The sequence below is a fragment of the Ascaphus truei genome, chromosome 5 (genome assembly GCF_040206685.1).
Source record: "Ascaphus truei isolate aAscTru1 chromosome 5, aAscTru1.hap1, whole genome shotgun sequence".
Taxonomy (NCBI): domain Eukaryota; kingdom Metazoa; phylum Chordata; class Amphibia; order Anura; family Ascaphidae; genus Ascaphus; species Ascaphus truei.
The window spans coordinates 170,818,748-170,839,974 of record NC_134487.1 but is presented as its reverse complement, the minus strand read 5'-3'; the positions used below and the strand labels follow the sequence as shown (position 1 = coordinate 170,839,974).

General features: G+C 44.6%; 1 protein-coding gene across 10 annotated transcripts in view; it reads right to left on the bottom strand.

Annotated features, from left to right (window-relative positions):
- Positions 1-21,227, bottom strand: part of DDHD2 (DDHD domain containing 2) — a 79,153-nt gene that overhangs the window by 42,059 nt on the left and 15,867 nt on the right. For 7 of the 10 annotated variants that reach the window (XM_075601233.1, XM_075601225.1, XM_075601229.1 and 4 more), the window contains exons 2-4: positions 12,577-12,665; positions 10,481-10,682; positions 9,226-9,416 (exon numbers count right to left, since the gene is read on the bottom strand). In XM_075601233.1, the coding sequence (XP_075457348.1) occupies positions 9,226-9,416; positions 10,481-10,682; positions 12,577-12,609 (426 nt within the window). In that variant the 5' untranslated portion in view covers positions 12,610-12,665. Of the gene's footprint in view, positions 1-9,225; positions 9,417-10,480; positions 10,683-11,741; positions 11,865-12,576; positions 12,666-13,336; positions 13,389-21,227 lie in introns of those variants that run through there. The other 3 variants (XM_075601226.1, XM_075601234.1, XM_075601235.1) reach the window with 3 other exon arrangements.

Sequence of the window (21,227 nt, the reverse complement as noted above, 5' to 3'; positions counted from 1 at the left end):
AAAAGGTCCATGCAAGGAAGCCCTCAAATGTCAATGAGTTGAAGCAGTTCTGGAATGGACCAAAATTCCTCAAAAAAAAAAAATCAATGTGAGACCAGCAGTTACAGGAAACGATTAGTTGAAGTCATTGCTGCTCAAGAAGGTGCCACCAGGTACTGAATGTAAAGGGTCACATACTTTTTCACACATTTATATTGAATGTTGAATCATTTGTGGATAAATAAATGCTGAAAAAGGATCATGTTTTTGTGTCATTTGTTTGATCAGGTAATCTTTATCTATTATTAGGACTTGGTTTAAGATCTAATAACATTTTAGGTTTGAAATATGTGAAAATGCAAAGGGGTTCACAAACTTTTTCTCGCCGCTGTAGATCATGCCACACGGTAAAATGGTCATATAGATAATTTGGTCATTCAAAAAGTGTTTTATTTTGACGGAAAATCCCTGTTAGAGTTTGGACTGTAAGACCCCACCCCCTCCCCCCCATGAGACACGGAGTAAAATGAGTGAGCAATCATGAGCCAGCAAGGGATGGGTTAATGTTTTAATGCAGAATAGGGTTAGTTTGAAAAAGATAAGCAAAGAAATCTGATCACAATACAGACAAATACAGCTGCAGGCAATTTGCAAGAATTGCATAAGGTCTATGGACAATTGACCTTCCATGAAGATAAAGACTTTTGCAACATGATTACCTTGACTAACCCCAAGTCTGATAAACGCACACACAAAAAAAACAAAAAACATCCCTACACACTAAGACACAGAAGGAAGATCACAGAAAAGTGCTGACAGAAGATAGAATAGGACAAGGGGAAAACTAAATATGCATGAGTAAGAATGGTGTGAGAATGAAGTAGGGATACTGTTTATTCTTCAACTATATATAGCAGTGCTTCAGGAGAAATCCTGTCTAGATCAGGGTGTTTGCTCTCCTCACATTGAAGCAACACTGCACTATTTATCCTAATTGTGTGCAGTGCTATTAAACAAAATTTACTCTGTCAAACTTCCCTTCCATCAATCCCTGATGTGGGTGTATAACAGGTGGAACCGGTGAGCATATGGCGACAGGTAGCCTGTGCATTTATACCATGTGGTATAAGTGTGGGAGAAATAGGAGTATCAGTTTAAACTAAAAAGTTACGCAAATCCCTACCTCTCTGGTAACACATCCGTCCGATCCGAGGCAAGGATTTTCCAATGGTCACAAACAGCAGTCGACTGTGCCAGCAGCGGTGCCTTGCCTTCAAATACTTTATGGGCAAGCTACCTGCCTATCTGAACAAGCTCCTCACCCCTACCACGTGCAACACTTATCATGTGAGATCTGACTCCAAAAGACTGTTCATGGTCCCAAGGCTCAACAAAGTATCCGCCCGCTTCTCCTTCTCTTACCGTGCACCCCAAAACTGCAACTACCTACCGGAGACTCTCACAGCCACCACCAGTTTTAGTTCTTTCAAACCTAAGGCTGTCTCACATTTTTATCTGGTGTGTAACTGTTACACACACACACACACACACCAACAGGTGCCAGTCTCTAATAATAATAATAGAACAACATTACCATTCTCACGTCCGGTAAAGGAAGACTGCACTCAGATCAGTAAAGGCAAAAAAGAGTCTGTATTAGGCATCAGTACAAAATGAACAGGCCGCCCAATCCGACGTTTCGGTTCTGGAGTGGAACCTTTCTCAAGGGGGGTGCAAAGACAGACTGACACACAGACATATATATATTCCCTCACCACATGTGACCAAACACCTGTGCTCAATTACCTGTTGACTGCTACACCCAGAGGAGTATAACATCCGCTGCTCAGGCTGTATAGCCACCATTTTGGAGGGGGGGGGGGGGGGCTAAGAACTATTAACCCTGCGCATTCCCAAAGGCGTCCATGACGCCATGGTGACAGGCCTAAGGTGATTATTAATGCACAGCATGCAGCACAGCCAGATGTACAGGGAGATATTTTGCTACAAGAGAACGGAACATAGGAGACACACTAACGTCCTCTGACCCCGTGGAAAAATATTCTACTGGCACTACGTGGCTGAAAAAGACACCTGGAGTATACAAATGTAAGGGTTGCGTAAATTGCCAATACCTTCTTTTAGGAAAACCATATGCCCACCCACACAGTGGAATCCCTATCAAAATCTCACACTTCCTAAACTGTGAATCACGTTATGTAGTGTACATTATCAGGTGCCCATGCGGACTTCATTATGTGGGGAAAACTACAAGAATGCTAAAGGAGCGGATCGCAATGCATAGATCATCCATCAGGAAGGCGCTATTGGAGACCATGGACAATGAGGATTTAAGACACCAACCAGTGGCGAGACATTTCAAAGATCTTAAACATAGCTTGGCAACGTTTCGGTGCATGCCAATAGCGCAGGCGCATGGTTCAAGTAGGGGCGGCAACAGGAGCAAGTTACTACTACAAATGGAAGCGAGACTTATTTATAGTCTTAATACTGTGACCCCTAAGGGTCTAAATGAGGACCTCAATCTGGGGTGCTTCTTTTAACTAGCTCTGGGTCATAAGTATATCGCACTGCTGTTGCATGTTCAGTGAGTGCGTAGTGCCCGGGAGCTATTTTTGCCATCTGCATAGTCATTCAACCTTTTCTTTAATATCTTGGCTTCTCTATAGCACTTGTCTCTGGGACAAAAGATGTAAATTTATTTGCTTGTATATATCTATTAGACACAGTATGTTTGTTTAGGATTTCTTGATATGCATGGATGTATGTATGCCCCTTTTTGTGTTAACACTCCCTAATCCCTTATGTATTAGAATGATTGTTTTCCATATGGCTTTTATTTTTTCTGTCACGGTATGTTTTAATTATGTTTCATAATTAACAACTTGGAAGTGGGCACTTGTGTAGGTACATTAGTTGGTCTGTTTACATATCTCCCTGTACATCTGGCTGTGCTGCATGCTGTGCATCAATAATCACCTTAGGCCTGTCACCGTGGCGTCATGGACGCCTTTGGGAATACGCAGGGTTAATAGTTCTTTGCCTCATTAGATCCCCCCTCCAAGATGGCGGCTATACAGCCTGAGCAGCGGATGTTATACTCCTGTGGGTGTAGCAGTCAACAGGTAATTGAGCACAGGTGTTTGGTCACATGTGGTGAGGATAGATTATATATATATATATATATATACTAGCTGAGAGCCCCGGCGTTGCCCGGGATGTTTGTGGTGTGGGGGTGGCATTTGGGTGGTTGGGTGGGGAGTGGTCCACGCGGCCCATGGCGGTGTGCGGTGGTACTGCTGCTGTGGCTGTACTGATGGTGATTGTATCGGTGTGCTGATTTGGGAGGGTTTGTTGCTGATGTGGGGGTGCGGATGTGGGTGTGCCGATGGGGGAGGTGCAAAGGTGGCGATGTGTGGGTGCTGATGGGGGCTGAGAATGGCGGGGAGCCGAGAATGCCAGTGTGCTTGGGGGGCATGGGATACCGGTGTGCTGATGTGGTAGTGCTGGGGATAGTGTGTGTGTGTATACATGTTTGTGTGTATACATTGTATGTGTGTGTGTGTGTGTGTGTGTGTGTATATACATGTGTGTGTGTGTGTATGTGTACATGTGTGTGTATACATGTGTGTGTGTGTGTATACATGTGTGTGTATGTATACATTGTGTGTATACAACATGTTTGTGTGTGTATACACGTGTGTATACACGTGTGTGTGTATACACATGTGTGTGTATACATGTGTGTGTATACATGTGTGTGTATTGTGACAAACGCCCCTCTTTTGTAGTGCTGACGTCTGTCTGGGTTCTTCCCGACACAGTCTTCTAGGGTTAATTATACAACAAACAGGATCATGCAAAGTATTATGCTGCTTAACTCAGGCTTCTGCCTGCTTTATTTTCATCCAAGTAAGGTACTGCAGCTTTAACATGTGAAGGTTAGAGGTACTCAGATACTTTCATTCAGCAGTTCACATATTTCAGTGTTACCATATTTCCCACACTGTTATTTCAAGAAATAAAACCAAAATCATATAAGCAAAATCCTATCCCTTTCAGGGATCTAACTACACATCAGAATCAGTCTCTCTAACAGCTGCTGGCCAACTAAACTGGTTCCCCAGCTTAAAACAATGCTCTCTCATTTAGGGACACAAGATACAGTACAGTCTTTTAGCAACAGCAGTAACCATTTGTTTTGTCTTATCTGTTCGTGGAGTCCAGGCAAATCCTCTGGTACTGTGATACGTGGAGGGGCCGTCAACCCCGATACTGGATGCAGGGGAGCAGCGACACCCCCAGCCCCCAGGCTCCAAGGAGAGAGAGAGAAATGCAAAACCTCTCTGCTCTAAATACCTGTGCATGTGATTAGAAGAGCAGGTGAGGGAGAACTAGAGCCATGGTAATCTGTGGTCTGGATTTTCCATCCAGCTGCCTGAGTTAATGGGAAGCTGTGGAACGGATCATTTGTAACTATTCCTGCACTTTCTGCTCTAAAATGGGGCAGAAAGCTGCCTAACATCTTTGGACTATGTCACAGTATGTATAAATGTGTGTGTATGTATATATTGTGTGTATACAACATGTTTGTGTGTGTATACACATGTGTGTGTAAACACATGTGTGTGTAAACACATGTGTGTGTGTGTGTGTGTAAACACATGTGTGTGTGTATACACGTGTGTGTGTGTGTATACATGTGTGTGCGTATACACGTGTGTGTGTATACACGTGTGTGTGTATACGTGTGTGTGTATACATGTGTGTGTATACACATGTGTGTGTGTATACATGTGTGTGTATACATGTGTGTGTGTATACATTATGTGTATGTATACCTGTGTGTGTATACGTGTGTGAGTGTATGTCTCCATGTGTGTGTGTACGTGTACATGTGTGTGAGTATACGTGTACATGTGTGTGTGTGTACGTGTCTACGTGTACATGTGTGTGTGCACGTGTACATGTGTGTGTCTACGTATACATGTGTGTGTGTACGTGTGTGTACGTGTGTGTGTGTGTGTGTGTGTATCTACGTGTGTGTGTGTGTGTGTGTGTGTGTCTACGTGTGTGTGTCTATGTGTGTGTGTGTGTCTACGTGTGTGTGTGTGTATACATTATGTGTATGTATACCTGTGTGTGTATACGTGTGTGAGTGTATGTCTCCATGTGTGTGTGTACGTGTACATGTGTGTGAGTATACGTGTACATGTGTGTGTGTGTGTGTACGTGTCTACGTGTACATGTGTGTGTGTGCACGTGTACATGTGTGTGTGTCTACGTGTACATGTGTGTGTGTGCACGTGTACATGTGTGTGTGTCTACGTATACATACGTGTGTGTACGTGTGTCTACGTATACATACGTGTGTGTACGTGTGTCTACGTATACATACGTGTGTGTACGTGTGTCTACGTATACATACGTGTGTGTACGTGTGTGTACGTGTGTGTACGTGTGTCTGTGTGTACGTGTGTACGTGTGTCTGTGTGTCTGTGTGTCTGTGTGTCTGTGTGTCTGTGTGTCTGTGTGTCTGTGTGTCTGTGTGTCTGTGTGTCTGTGTGTCTGTGTGTCTGTGTGTCTGTGTGTCTGTGTGTCTGTGTGTCTGTGTGTCTGTGTGTCTGTGTGTCTGTGTCTGTGTGTCTGTGTGTCTGTGTGTCTGTGTCTGTGTGTCTGTGTGTCTGTGTGTGTGTATACATGTGTGAAGGGGGGAGGAGGGGGGAAGGGGGGGAGGTGGTGGGAAGGGGGGAGGAAGGGGGAGGTGGTGGGAAGGGGGGAGGAAGGGGGAGGTGGTGGGGAGGAGGGGGGAAGGGGGGGAGGTGGTGGGGAGGAGGGGGGAAGTGGTGGGAAGGGGGGGAGGTGGTGGGAAGGGGGGGAGGTGGTGGGAAGGGGGGGGAGGTGGTGGGAAGGGGGGGTAGGTGGTGCGAAGGGGGGGAGGTGGAGGGGAGGTGAAGGGGATGGGGGGTGGAGGGGAGGTGAAGGGGGGTGGAGGGGAGGTGAAGGGGGGGGTGGAGGGGAGGTGAAGGGGGGGTGGAGGAGAGGTGAAGGGGGAGGGTGGAGGGGGTGGGGGGTGAAGGGGGGGTGGAGGGGAGGTGAAGGGGGGGGTGGAGGGGAGGTGAAGGGGGGGTGGAGGGGAGTTGTAGGGGGGGGTTGGAGGAGAGGCGAAGGGGGGGTGGAGGGGAGGTGGAGGGGGGTGAAGTGGAGGGGGGTGAAGTGGAGGGTGGAGGGGAGGTGAAGGGGGGGTGGAGGGAGGTGAGGGGTGGGTGAGGGGAGGTGAAGGGGGGTGTGGGGAGGTGAAGGCCGCTCCCTCAGCCGTCCGGCCGCTCCCTCAGCCGTCCGGCCGCTCCCTCAGCCGCCCGGAAGCTCCCACGTGGATCTGAGGCGGGAGGCAGCTTGTTGTGGCCGCTCCCCCGCTGTGTCCCGGGCGCTCGCTCCTCCGCTGACTGTAGCGGCGCCGGGGGGGGAGGGGGTGGAGGGGAGGGTGAGGGGAGGTGAAGGGGGTGAGGGTTGGGTGAAGGGGGGTGAGGGGAGGTGAAGGCCGCTCACTCACCCGTCCGGAAGCTCCCACGTGGATCTGAGGCGGGAGGCAGCTTGTTGTGGCCGCTCCCCCGCTGTGTCCCGGGCACTCGCTCCCCCGCTGACTGTAGCGGCGCGGGGGGATAGGGGGGGGCTGAAAGCGCGGGAAACAGGGAGACACGGGGAGAGGAAGAGGTGCGCGCGGGTGTGGAGGCTGATGTTCGGGGAGGAAGAGGCGGAGGCTCCGGGACCGGTGGGTATGTGAGCCCCACCCCCCGGGTTATACATGCTGCTAATGTACACCCCCCCCCTACTGTGTGTGTGTGTGTGTCCGTGTCCCTGTGTGTGTGTGTGTCCCTGTGTGTGTGTTCCTGTGTGTGTGTCCCTGTGTGTGTGTCCCTGTGTGTGTCCCTGTGTGTGTGTGTTCCTGTGTGTGTGTGTTCCTGTGTGTGTGTGTCCCTGTGTGTGTGTCCCTGTGTGTGTCCCTGTGTGTGTCTCTGTGTGTGTGTGTTTGTGTGTGTTTGTGTCTCTGTGTGTGTGTGTTTGTGTCCCTGTGTGTCCTTTGGCCCGTCACTCCGCCTCAGGCCAATGAGAGGTGTGCGGGGGCGGGCCAAGGGACCAATCAGATTTCCCCTAGGGACACCGGACATCCAGGCAGGCAGGCAGGCATGCATGCATGCATACAGTGCTTTCACTAATATAGTATAAGATATATATATATATATATATATATATATATATATACACATACATACATATACATATACATATATATACAACAAGAAAAGAAAGCGCCCGATCCTAGTGCAGCATGAAAAAATACAATGACCCGGAAGTCCATCCCCTGATGAAATCACCGTGAGAGTGAAGAAACGCGTAGGGAAGAGTTTTTTAGCTATTGTATATTAATATTTACTCATCAATCACTGCCAACACACCACGGACACTTTTGGGACCATTTGTGTGTTGCTGGGACTATTATCTGTCTTGCGGGGTCACAAGTACTACACTTCCCATCCGGATACCACTGAGAGGGTGGTGGACTTCCGGGTCACACTGTGGCTGTGCAGTTCCTGTACCTCTACCGGATGACGGTTCAGAAAAGCTGGGACTACACGGAAGGAGAGAGTGGCGTGCAAGCAGAGCTACATCGTGTGCAGTTGGCGAATGAGTATACTCATTACATGCTTTTACCTTTTATTCGTTTGTGAGTTTACATTTGTTGGTTCTACCAGTTTTTATTAAATTGTATTTTTTCATGCTGCACTAGGATCGGGCGCTTTCTTTTCTTGTTGTTCGCAGATTTCTGGGAGGTCGTTGGTCCTTGCGGAGAGCAGCCAGATCCTAATTCATGGACCCTTTGTTCAGTTAATTTCATTTTTCATTTTTTATTTTATATTTTTTCGTATTTTTTCATTTTTTGGGGGGACTCCATCTGTGTGGTATTTATTATAATCATTTATCTACACTCACGGCATATTTGTAGCAATACAATTCAATATCTTTCAATTGGTATAGCAGGGTTAGCAGTAGATTTTAACATTCAGCTTATTTAGCATTTAATATCTATCGCATTGTGTGTTTTTATTAGTGTGAGTCAAATCAGCAATCACAATATCCATCCATCTTATGCCAGTTCTATATTGCTGACGTCAGATTAGCATTTTTCAATTAGACATTAGTGTCAGTATACACCTGAGGAGCGCAGTCCTTTTTCTGTATATATATATAGATAGATAGATAGATAGATAGATAGATAGATAGATAGATAGATAGATAGATTAGATAGGTGTCAGTCTGTCTTTGCACCCCCCTTGAGAAAAGTCCCACTCCAAAACGTCGGATTGGGCGTCCTGTTCATTTTGTACTGATGCCTAATACAGACTTTTTTTTTGCCTTTACTGATCTGAGTGCAGTCTTCTTTTACCGGACATGATAATGGTAGTATGTGTGTATGTGTAATATATATATATTTTTTTATCTCTAACTGTGCATGCAATGTCTTGTATATAATGTATACCCTGTCCACTTATGTAACCATGTATTATTTGTCATCTTAACTCTGTGTCCAGGACATACTTGAAAACGAGAGGTAACTCTCAATGTATTACTTCCTGGTAAAACATTTTTATAAATAAATACGTGGTGATGACTGTTCGACCAGGTCTCGGTTTGCCTTAGTTGAATTGGTACTGATCGGACTGAGATTTTTACGGCATAGTAAAGATTCCTAACTCTCTCCATATTGGGCTTTATATCATGAGGTGAATAGCCCCTTTCAATAAAAACATCCCCCCTATGGATTTCAGTTCAGTTTCAAACTGAATAGGGTCAGATACGATTCTACCAGCACATAAGAACTATGAGAATGAAGACTCTTTTAAAGAGGCAGGTTATGTGGGAGCTGAACGTAATTATGGGGATGAATGGGTTCAAAACCAAAACCTGACATCCTCACAAGGGGAAGAAATTAAAATGGCTGTGGCCCAGACTTATCACAAGAAGAGATGACCATTATTGGACAGGGATGATTCTAGAAGACTGGATTCCAAGAGAGACCAAGATGACGACCAAAAGTAAGATTCGGGATGAAATCAGAAAATGTGTTGGAGCGACATGGAGAAGAGAGCCTGCAATTGCGTACCTGGAAGATCATTAGGGAGCCCTTTATCCAGAGATATATATTAGCAATTATGAGACTCTTACCTCTAGCACCTGGCTGAAGTCCTCTGGGTACGGGACATATTTATTGTCCTTCTCTCCTTTGAAGAACCATGTGCACCTCTGCACCGTGGATTCCTTCTCCTCCCAGTACACTGCCCGCCGTGTGCGACTCCCCAGGAACACGTCATATCGGCCGCCGCTGGTCGGGATCACGATGGTCTTCGGGCTCCGTCCTGACAAGAAGAGGGAGCAAAGCAAATCCCGTGAGCGTCAAACTGTAAAGGGGATTTATGGGACAAGTAATATGGCTATTTTGCGAGTTGGGTAAGAGGAAGCTCATAGTTCTGTTCACAAATTACATATCCTTGTACTGTATAACCAACTCTGAACTCTTCCACTCAGTAACGATTAAAGGATTAATTGACTTTAATTGTCTTTAATCTAAACAAGATTAGCACAGTTTGGAAGAGATTATGGATAATATTTCAATCCAATTAACCTTTCCCCATTGTCGCCCAGCATACAGCGCTTCCACTGCAGCAAGGGATTCTGGGAAATGACATGCAAATGAGCACTCAGTGCCACCTTTTGTCTCAATCTCGTATTACACAAGCAAATCCTCAAGCCAATGCATGCTGTTTTATACACAGCTTTTAGACAGAGGCTGGGATGAGATGCAAAGCCGTATTTACAGTTGCTTTATGCTTTACTGTGGAGGGTTTTTGTAACTTTTTTTACCCACCATAACCTTAATAATAGTGGTGATTACCTAGTCTAGTCTCAAACCCGCTTAGCCATTAAGACCAACCTCACACTGATGATACCCATCAAGGTTGAAACATGTCTGTGAGTGGGTTTAATGGCTTTGCATCTCATCCCAGCCTCTGTCTAAAAGCTGTGTATAAAACAGCATGCATTGGCTTGAGGATTGGCTTGTGTAATATGAGCTTGAGACGAAAGGTGGCACTGAGTGCTCATTTGCATGTCATTTCCCAGAATCCCTTGCTGCAGTGGAAGCGCTGTATGCTGGGTGACAATGGGGAAAGACAGGGTTGCAGACCTGTCTAAGACATGCAAATGAACATACAGTAATATTTACAGTTGCTTTATGCTTTACTGTGGAGGGTTTTTGTCACCCACCATAACCTTAATAATAGTGGTGTTCTCTCTCTCTCTCTCTCTCGTCCCCTGTGCCTCTCTCTCTCGTCCCCTGTGCCTCTCTCTCTCGTCCCCTGTGCCTCTGCCTCTCTCTCCCTCTCTCCCTCTCTCTCTCTCGTCCCCTGTGCCCCTCACGTACCTGAGCAGAATTCCTGCTCCAGTTTCTTGGAGTCCTCGCTGCTAAAGGGGAGCCAGGAGTCCCTACCATCCTGCACCTGGTGGTAGAACCAGTGTGGAATCACTGCATCGTATGCTTGCACAGCCTCTACCATCTCAAAGGAGCCCGATGACACAGATGAGGGAGATGGCTCCAGCGCTTCTTGTGAGGTCATCGCCTGGACCTAGGACATTGACCAATCAGAACACTCAGTTCAGTCAACGGCCACAGAACCTATTAGTGGCACACAGAACTTTCCGGAATGGAGCACTCCAATTGGCTCAGGTTGTTGTCACGGAAACAGCCCAATTTGCACTTGGAATGTTCCTTCACCCACAATTCATAGGGGTGCTCAGCTCACATTTTAATGTCAAAACACACACTTTTTACCATCAAATCTCATTAACAGGGTCAGTAGCTTTATGATAACAGGGCAACTTAAATATGGGATTCCTATAGTTTTTTTAGGGTCATGGTACCTCCTACTTACTGAATAAAAGGACATTTAATGCACAGGGTTTCTATAGGTTATTGGAGTCACTTGCACCTTCCTCTTTTGGGATAAAAAGGCAATTCACACACAGGATTCCCAAGTGAAAGGGGTTGACGCTATACATTTATACAATTCAGTGAGTGAGACAATCTTTTTAAACATGAGACAGGTGCCGCTGATCCTATTGATTTGTAGGAATTGTTTATTTATTTATAAAATATTTTACCAGGAAGTAATACATTGAGAGTTACCTCTCGTTTTCAAGTATGTCCTGGGCACAGAGAAAAACAAATATGCATTATTGCATTGTGTGCATTATTGTGCTCTTATTCAATAAGGAAGTGGTGCCACAGACCCCAGTAACTTATAAGAAAATTCCTAAATTAATAGGGTCAGCTGCACTGTCATCTTATATAGATATACACAGGATTTACAAGTGAAGACACTCAGGCATGTCACATGCTGCACTGTATAATAATGTTGAGCATCTATACACACTTTCACCCCCTGATGATAAACATGCTGCACTGTATGTTGGGGAAGAGTATCTCTGTACACATCCTCCTCCCTGATATTAAACATGCTGCGCTGTATAATGATGCCGAGTATCTGTATACACTCCCGGCCCCTGATAATTAACATGCTGCTCTGTATTACTCTAATGGTGATAAGTATCTCTGTACACTGCTACCCCTGAAAATGCTGAAACGCATTACTGAACATGCTGCACTCTACAGGGGTGTTGAGTACCTCCCAAACTCCGCCCTTGGGGCTCTGTCACGTGACGTGCGGCTCCTGTCGGTTCCTGGCAGTTAGCGCAGCAGAAGTCACATGACCCGACCGGAGAGCGGAGATCACGCGAGTAGGGGAGCATCATGCGTAACATATCGCGAGATTTGGAGAGGGAGGGGGAACGATTGCTAGTATGATAGAATAATAAAGTAGAAGGCAAAAGCTATAATGATGGAATGAAGGCGAAGGAAAGACAGGGGCGGGCAGGGGTGTCCACTGGGAGAAAGCCCTCAGCAATGTAACCCCTTCCCCACCATTTGTAATGTCTGTGTCACAGTATCAGATTATCAATACATATTTAGATTGAGCTCTACCAGCCCAACCGCAAAAAGCCCAAGAGAAACCCCCACAGAATATGCAACACACGCTGCTCTCGTTAGGGACTCATTAAGGGATCAGCATCATTATGCAGAGCAGCATGTTCATTAACGGGGTGGGAGTGTATAGAGATACTCAGCATAATTATACAATGCAGCATGTTCATTAACGGGGTGGGAGTGTATAGAGATACTCAGCATAATTATACAATGCAGCATGTTCATTAACGGGGTGGGAGTGTATAGAGATACTCAACACCATTATACAATGCAGCAGGTCTGTTATTATGCAGGTTAAAATTGTTGCAGTCTTTCCATTTCACATTAGAGGGGACTAAATACAAGTTTCATTGAAATTTCTGGAAGAAATTATCATTAACCGATTAACTACGCCACAAATGCATCATTGGGATATACGATGGAAACTCCATCCTAAAAACTAAGACACAATTTCATTTTCACTCTCCCACACAAACCTGTGGTAAACTGCATTTGTCTTCACCACTCATGATTTATCCAAGATCAACAAGAAAATGCCCCTTATTTTAGGTCAGACGCATATAATCTGAAAAAGAAAACAAATGTCACTGGTAGTAGGGTCTCAGCACATATACAGAACACTATATAAACTGCTTCCAGTGCCATACAATCTTTAAACGCTCAAAGCCCATTCCTAACCCTTTGGGGATCAATCCTGTAAAGCAGAGGTACTCCAGTCTTCATGGCCTCCCAACAGGTCAGGTTTTCAGGATATCCCTGCTTCAGCACAGGTGGCTCAATCAGTCCCTGCTTCAGCACAGGTCAAAGATTGAGCCACCTGTGCTGAACATGGGGTATCCTGAAAACCTGCCAGTTCCAGGGGGGGCTTGAGGACTGGAGCTGAGCACCTCTGCTGTAAAGGAAGCATTTCCAGCAGCTGGACACCTGAAGATACATCTATAAGGCTTCAAAAGCTTTGTACACTATGTCATCTATGAAGAACTTGATGTGGTCTGCTAAAATATATCCCAATTTACAATGAGTCTGTAGTCTCTCGCAATGAACCTGCTTCTGTATATAATTCAACCTATGTGAGAATAAACGTGCTACACTGTATAATGATCCAGAGTATCTCTATACACTTCCACCCCTCATAATGAACATGCTGCACTATATAAATGATGCTGAGTATCTCCATAAACTCCCAAATCCTGATAATCAACATGCTGGACTGTACAATGATACCGAGTACAATACCTTTCGGATCTCTCACAGCCCTTCAGACAGATGACTGCTGTCTCAAGACTGTTACTCCCCCTTATAATATGGAGTCCAGGAGGGACACAATTGCACAATGTGTAACATGAACTTTTGCCAGTCGAGCAAAGGCCACAGTCACAGCTGCAGATTAACCAGGAAAATGAACATGCTGCACTGTATAATGATGGTGAGTATCTTTATACACTTCCACCCCGATAATTAACATGCAGCACTGTCTAATGATGATGAGTGTTGCTATACACTCCCACCCCCTGATAATGAACCTGCTGCACTGTATAATTGTGCGGAGTATCTTTTTACACGCCCACTCCCTGATAATGAACATGCTGCATTGTAAAATGATGGTGAGTATCTCTACACACTCCCAACTCCTGATAATGAACATGCTGCTCTGCATAATGATGCTGATCCCTTAATGAGTTCCTAACGAGAGCAGCGTGTGTTGAATATTCTGTGGGGTTTCTTTTGGGCTTTTTGCGGTTGGGCTGGTAGAGCTCAATCTAAATATCTATTAAAGCTGCAGTTTAAAAAAAATATTTTTTTTTTCACATTCAATATGTGCATCAATACAATCTGCACACTGACAAGTGATTAGCTAAGCTGTATATCGATCCATTCTCCTGTAATCGACTGTAATAGATTGCTTGCTCAGGGTTATTTAATTCACTTCTTGCACAGCATTGTGGGCAATGTAGTTCCTGGAATCTGATTGACTGGGCAGTTACTAGATACAATTGGTGCACTGCTAGAGAAAGGGCGGGGCTCAAAAGCCAGAGCCTATCAGAAGGGGGCTGTCACTTTGGAAATGCTTCTTACATTAGAAACATTAAAAATGTCTTTAAAACATTCTTTTTTTTTTAAATGCTACAAGTATTTTCTCATAGTACACAACTGATTTATTTAAAAAAAAAAAATCACACATGTAGGATATTGCTTGAACTGCTGCTTTAATAATCTGATACTATGAAACAGACATTACAAATGGTAGAGAAGGGGTTACATGGCTGAGGGCTTTCTCTTAATGAAACCACTCTCCGTTTTGTGGGTCACTGCCCTGTGTTGGGATCAGAGGGCAATGAAGTTTTCATCCCAGAGATCGTACTATGAAGCAGATTTGTAAAAACAGCTTAACTGGAAAGACGATTAGAAGGCAGGAGAGGAGAGTACACAGCGCTGTATAGTGTGTGACAAGGGACGTAAATGTCTTCACTGCCATACAGACATGGAAAAGGGTTAATGTCATGAGAAGAAGGGACAAAGATGGAGGGGGGACCGAGACACAATGACAGGAAGAGAGACGGAAAGGAGACACAATGACAGACAGAGGAGTGATAGAGATGGAGACAGAATAAAGGGACAGTGACAGAGATGGAGAGGAGGGACAGTGACAGATGGAGAGGAGGGACAGTGACAGAGATGGAGAGGAGGGATAGTGACAGAGATTGGGAGGAGGGACAGTGACAGAGATTGGGAGGAGGGACAGTGACAGAGATTGGGAGGAGGGACAGTGACAGACGTAGAAGTGGGACAGTGACAGATGGAGAGACAGTGACAGATGGAGAGGAGGGACAGTGACAGAGATGGAGAGATAGTGACAGAGATGGAGAGGAGTGACAGAGATGGAGAGGAGGGACAGTGACAGAGATGGAGAGGAGGGAAAGAGATGGAGAGGAGGGACAGTGACAGAGATGGAGAGGAGGGACAGAGATGGAGAGGAGGGACAGAGATGGAGAGGAGTGACAGAGATTGAGAGACAGTGACAGAGATTGAGAGGAGGGACAGTGACAGAGATGGAGAGGAGGGACAGTGACAGAGATGGAGAGGAGGGACAGATGGAGAGGAGAGTGATGGAGAGGAGGGACAGTGACAGAAATGGAGAGGAGGGACAGTGACAGAGATGGAGAGGAGGGACAGAGATGGAGTGGAGGGACAGAGACGGAGAGGAGGGACAGAGATGGAGAGGAGGGACAGTGACAGAGATGGAGAGGAGGGACAGTGACAGAGATGGAGAGGAGGGACAGTGACAGAGATGGAGAGAAGGGACAGTGACAGAGATGGAGAGAAGGGACAGTGACAGAGATGGAGAGGAGGGACAGTGACAGAGATGGAGAGGAGGGACAGTGATGAAGAGGAGAGAATGACAGAAAAGTGAGTCTCAGTTAGGAGAAGAGACACTGTGAAGGAGCAGAGGGACAGTGACAGAATACAAGCCGCCCTGTCATGTGGTTGTTCTTCAAGGTAACCACTTCAGTGACGAGCCCCTAACACGTCACTGGCCTATCTGGGGATAAATGAGCTGAAATGTCCCTGATGTTTATATAAAGCTATTTTAGGATTGTCACCGTCCTGCGCCTCTCCCCCCTCTTCCCTACATTCCTGATGTATCTTCATTTTAGGGTGAGAGAGGAACATCTCTCTGTATGGGATTTTTCAAAACCCACAATACTGCCAACAATATTTCCCCCCCTCCCCCCGTTATGTTTTTTCATCCTAATTACTAAACAGTGTAATTAAATCCTCCAGCCGTTTCCAAGCCCAGAGAATCGCTGGTTCTTATCTTGTCAAGCGGTCGTCTCCATGCTGGAGAACTCTGTGCTGGACCAAAATCTTCTCCAGAGCAGGGAAGTGGCTGCACAAAACACTGCATAAGGGCCATTGATGTTAATTATAGTGTGTCACATATCCACAGATCTCTAAATATGTTTTTTGGGTACGATTATTAGCATTGTGTAGATACTTACCACCATTATACAGTGTAGTGTTTATTATCAATCTTTAGATACTCTACGTCATTATATAGAGGTGCTTGTTCATTATCAGGAGGTGGAAGTGTATAGAGATACTCAGAACAATTATAAAGTACAGCATGTTCATTATTAACGTATAGAGATACTCAACATCATTATACAGAGCAGCATGTTCATTATTAACGTATAGAGATACTCAACATCATATACAGAGCAGCATGCTCATTATAAGGGGGTGGAAATGTATAGAGATTCTCAGCATCACTATACAGCACAGTATGTTGATTATCAGGGGGAGGAAGTATATAGAATTACTCATTATCCTGCCGCTTGTAAAGTACAAGGCAAAATCATTGTGTTCTGCAAAATAAACATAATACGTCCCACATACATGCGCATATGATCTGTCCCATATTCCTCTATAAAGGCCAGAGGAGGCGGGAGGTCATGTTCTGCAAACCAGGAAGATGAACTTTTAATTTTGCATCCCCAAAAACCAGATGGAAAGTCCCACAGCGTCACATTATATACAGTCCCACAGCGTCACATTATATACAGTCCCACAGCGTCACATTATATACAGTCCCACAGCGTCACATTATATACAGTCCCACATCGTCACATTATATACAGTCCCACATCGTCACATTATATACAGTCCCACAGCGTCACATTATATACAGTCCCACATCGTCACATTATATACAGTCCCACAGCGTCACATTATATACAGTCCCATAGCGTCACATTATATACAGTCCCACAGCGTCACATTATATACAGTCCCACATCGTCACATTATATACAGTCCCACATCGTCACATTATATACAGTCCCACATCGTCACATTATATACAGTCCCACAGCGTCACATTATATACAGTCCCACATCATCACATTATATACAGTCCCACAGCGTCACATTATATACAGTTCCACATCGTCACAATATATACAGTCCCACAGCGTCACATTATATACAGTCCCACATCGTCACATTATATACAGTCCCACATCGTCACATTATATACAGTCCCACAGCGTCACATTATATACAGTCCCACATCGTCACATTATATACAGTCCCACATCGTCACATTATATACAGTCCCACAGCGTCACATTATATACAGTCCCACAGCGTCACATTATATACAGTCCCACAGCGTCACATTATATACAGTCCCACATCGTCACATTATATACAGTCCCATAGCGTCACATTATATACAGTCCCACATCGTCACATTATATACAGTCCCATAGCGTCACATTATATACAGTCCCACATCGTCACATTATATACAGTCCCACATCGTCACATTATATACAGTCCCACAGCGTCACATTATATACAGTCACACTATGTAACATTATATACAGTCCCACAGCGTCACGTTGTATATAGTCCCACAGCGTCACGTTATATATAGCCCCACAGCGTCACGTTATATATAGCCCCACAGCGTCACATTATATACAGTCCCACATCGTCACATATACAGTCCCACAGCGTCACATTATATACAGTCCCACATAGTCACATTATATACAGTCCCACATCGTCACATTATATACAGTCCCACATTGTCACATTATATACAGTCCCACAGCGTCACATTATATACAGTCCCACATCGTCACATTATATACAGTCCCATAGCGTCACATTATATACAGTCCCACATCGTCACATTATATACAGTCCCACATCGTCACATTATATACAGTCCCACAGAGTAACATTATATACAGTCCCACAGCGTCACATTATATACAGTCCCACATCGTCACATTATATACAGTCCCATAGCGTCACATATACAGTCCCACAGCGTCACATTATATACAGTCCCACATCGTCACATTATATACAGTCCCACAGCGTCACATTATATACAGTCCCACATCGCCACATTATATACAGTCCCACATTGTCACATTATATACAGTCCCACAGCGTCACAGTATATACAGTCCCACATCGTCACATTATATACAGTCCCACAGCGTCACATTATATACAGTCCCACATTGTCACATTATATACAGTCCCACATCGTCACATTATATACAGTCCCACATCGTCACATTATATACAGTCCCACAGCGTCACATTATATACAGTCCCACATCGCCACATTATATACAGTCCCACATTGTCACATTATATACAGTCCCACAGCGTCACATTATATACAGTCCCACATCGTCACATTATATACAGTCCCACAGCGTCACATTATATACAGTCCCACATTGTCACATTATATACAGTCCCACATCGTCACATTATATACAGTCCCACAGAGTAACATTATATACAGTCCCACAGCGTCACATTATATACAGTCCCACAGCGTCACATTATATACAGTCCCACATCGTCACATTATATACAGTCCCACATCGTCACATTATATACAGTCCCACAGCATCACATTATATACAGTCACACTATGTAACATTATATACAGTCCCACATCGTCACATTATATACAGTCCCACATCGTCACATTATATACAGTCCCATAGCGTCACATTATATACAGTCCCACAGCGTCACATTATATACAGTCCCACATCGTCACATTATATACAGTCCCACATCGTCACATTATATACAGTCACACGATGTAACATTATATACAGTCCCACATCGTCACATTATATACAGTCCCACAGCGTCACATTATATACAGTCACACTATGTAACATTATATACAGTCCCACAGCATCACATTATATACAGTCCCACAGTGTCACATTATATACAGTCCCACAGCGTCACATTATATACAGTCCCACAGCGTCACATTATATACAGTCCCACATCGTCACATTATATACAGTCCCACATCGTCACATTATATACAGTCCCATAGCGTCACATTATATACTGTCCCACAACGTCACATTATATACAGTCACACTATGTAACATTATATACAGTCCCACAGCGTCACATTATATACAGTCCCACAGCGTCACATTATATACAGTCCCACAGCGTCACGTTATATACAGTCCCACAGCGTCACGTTATACACAGTCCCACAGCGTCACGTTATATACAGTCCCACAGCATCACGTTATATACAGTCCCACAGCGTCACGTTATATACAGTCCCACAGCATCACGTTATATACAGTCCCACAGCGTCATGTTATTTATAGTCCCACAGCGTCACGTTATTTATAGTCCCACAGCGTCACGTTATATACAGTCCCACAGCATCACGTTATATACAGTCCCACAGCGTCACATTATATACAGTCCCACAGCGTAACATTATATACAGTCCCACAGCGTCACATTATATACAGTCCCATAGCGTCACATTATATACAGTCCCACATCGTCACATTATATACAGTCCCACAGCGTCACATTATATACAGTCCCACAGCGTCACATTATATACAGTCCCACATCGTCACATTATATACAGTCCCACAGCGTCACATTATATACAGTCCCACAGCGTCACATTATATACAGTCCCACATAGTCACATTATATACAGTCCCACATCGTCACATTATATACAGTCACACTATGTAACATTATATACAGTCCCACATCGTCACATTATATACAGTCACACTATGTAACATTATATACAGTCCCACAGCATCACATTATATACAGTCCCACAGTGTCACATTATATACAGTCCCACAGCGTCACATTATATACAGTCCCACAGCGTCACATTATATACAGTCCCACAGCATCACATTATATACAGTCCCACAGCGTCACATTATATACAGTCCCACATAGTCAAATTATATACAGTCCCACAGCATCACATTATATACAGTCACACTATGTAACATTATATACAGTCCCACAGCGTCACATTATACACAGTCCCACAGCGTCACATTATATACAGTCCCACAGCGTAACATTATATACAGTCCCACAGTGTAACATTATATACAGTCACACTATGTAACATTATATACAGTCCCACAGCGTCACATTATATACAGTCCCACAGTGTCACATTATATACAGTCCCACAGCGTCACATAATATACAGTCACACTGTGTAACATTATATACAGTCCCACAGCGTCACATTATATACAGTCCCACAGCGGCACATATACAGTCCCACAGCGTCACATTATATACAGTCACACTATGTAACATTATATACAGTCCCACAGCGTCACGTTGTATATAGTCCCACAGCGTCACGTTATATATAGCCCCACAGCGTCACGTTATATATAGCCCCACAGCGTCACATTATATACAGTCCCACAGCGTCACATTATATACAGTCCCACAGCGTCACATTATATACAGTCCCACAGTGTCACGTTATATACAGTCCCACAGCGTCACGTTATATACAGTCCCACAACGTCACGTTATATACAATCCCACAGCGTCACATTATATACAGTCCCACAGCGTCACATTATATACAGTCTCACAGCGTCACATTATATACAGTCCCACAGCGTCACATTATATACAGTCACACAGCGTCACATTATATACAGTCCCACAGCGTCACAATATATACCGTCCCACAGCGTCACAATATATACCGTCCCACAGCGCCACATTATATACCGTCCCACAGCGTCACATTATATACCGTCCCACAGCGTCACATTATACACAGTCCCACAGCGTCACATTATATACAGTCACACTGTGTAACATTATATACAGTCCCACAGCGACACATTATATACAGTCACACAGCGTCACATTATACACAGTCCCACAGCGTCACATTATACACAGTCCCACAGCGTCACATTATACACAGTGTCACATTATATACAGTCCCACAGCGTCACATTATACACAGTGTCACATTATATACAGTCCCACAGCATCACATTATACACAATGTCACATTATATACAGTCCCACAGCGTCACATTATACACAGTCCCACAGCGTAACATTATATACAGTCCCACAGCGTCACATTATACACAGTGTCACATTATATACAGTCCCACAGCGTCACATTATACACAGTGTCACATTATATACAGTCCCACAGCGTCACATTATATACAGTCACACAGTGTAACATTATATACAGTCCTGTTGTGGTGTATTTCCCGGGCGCTAACTCTGA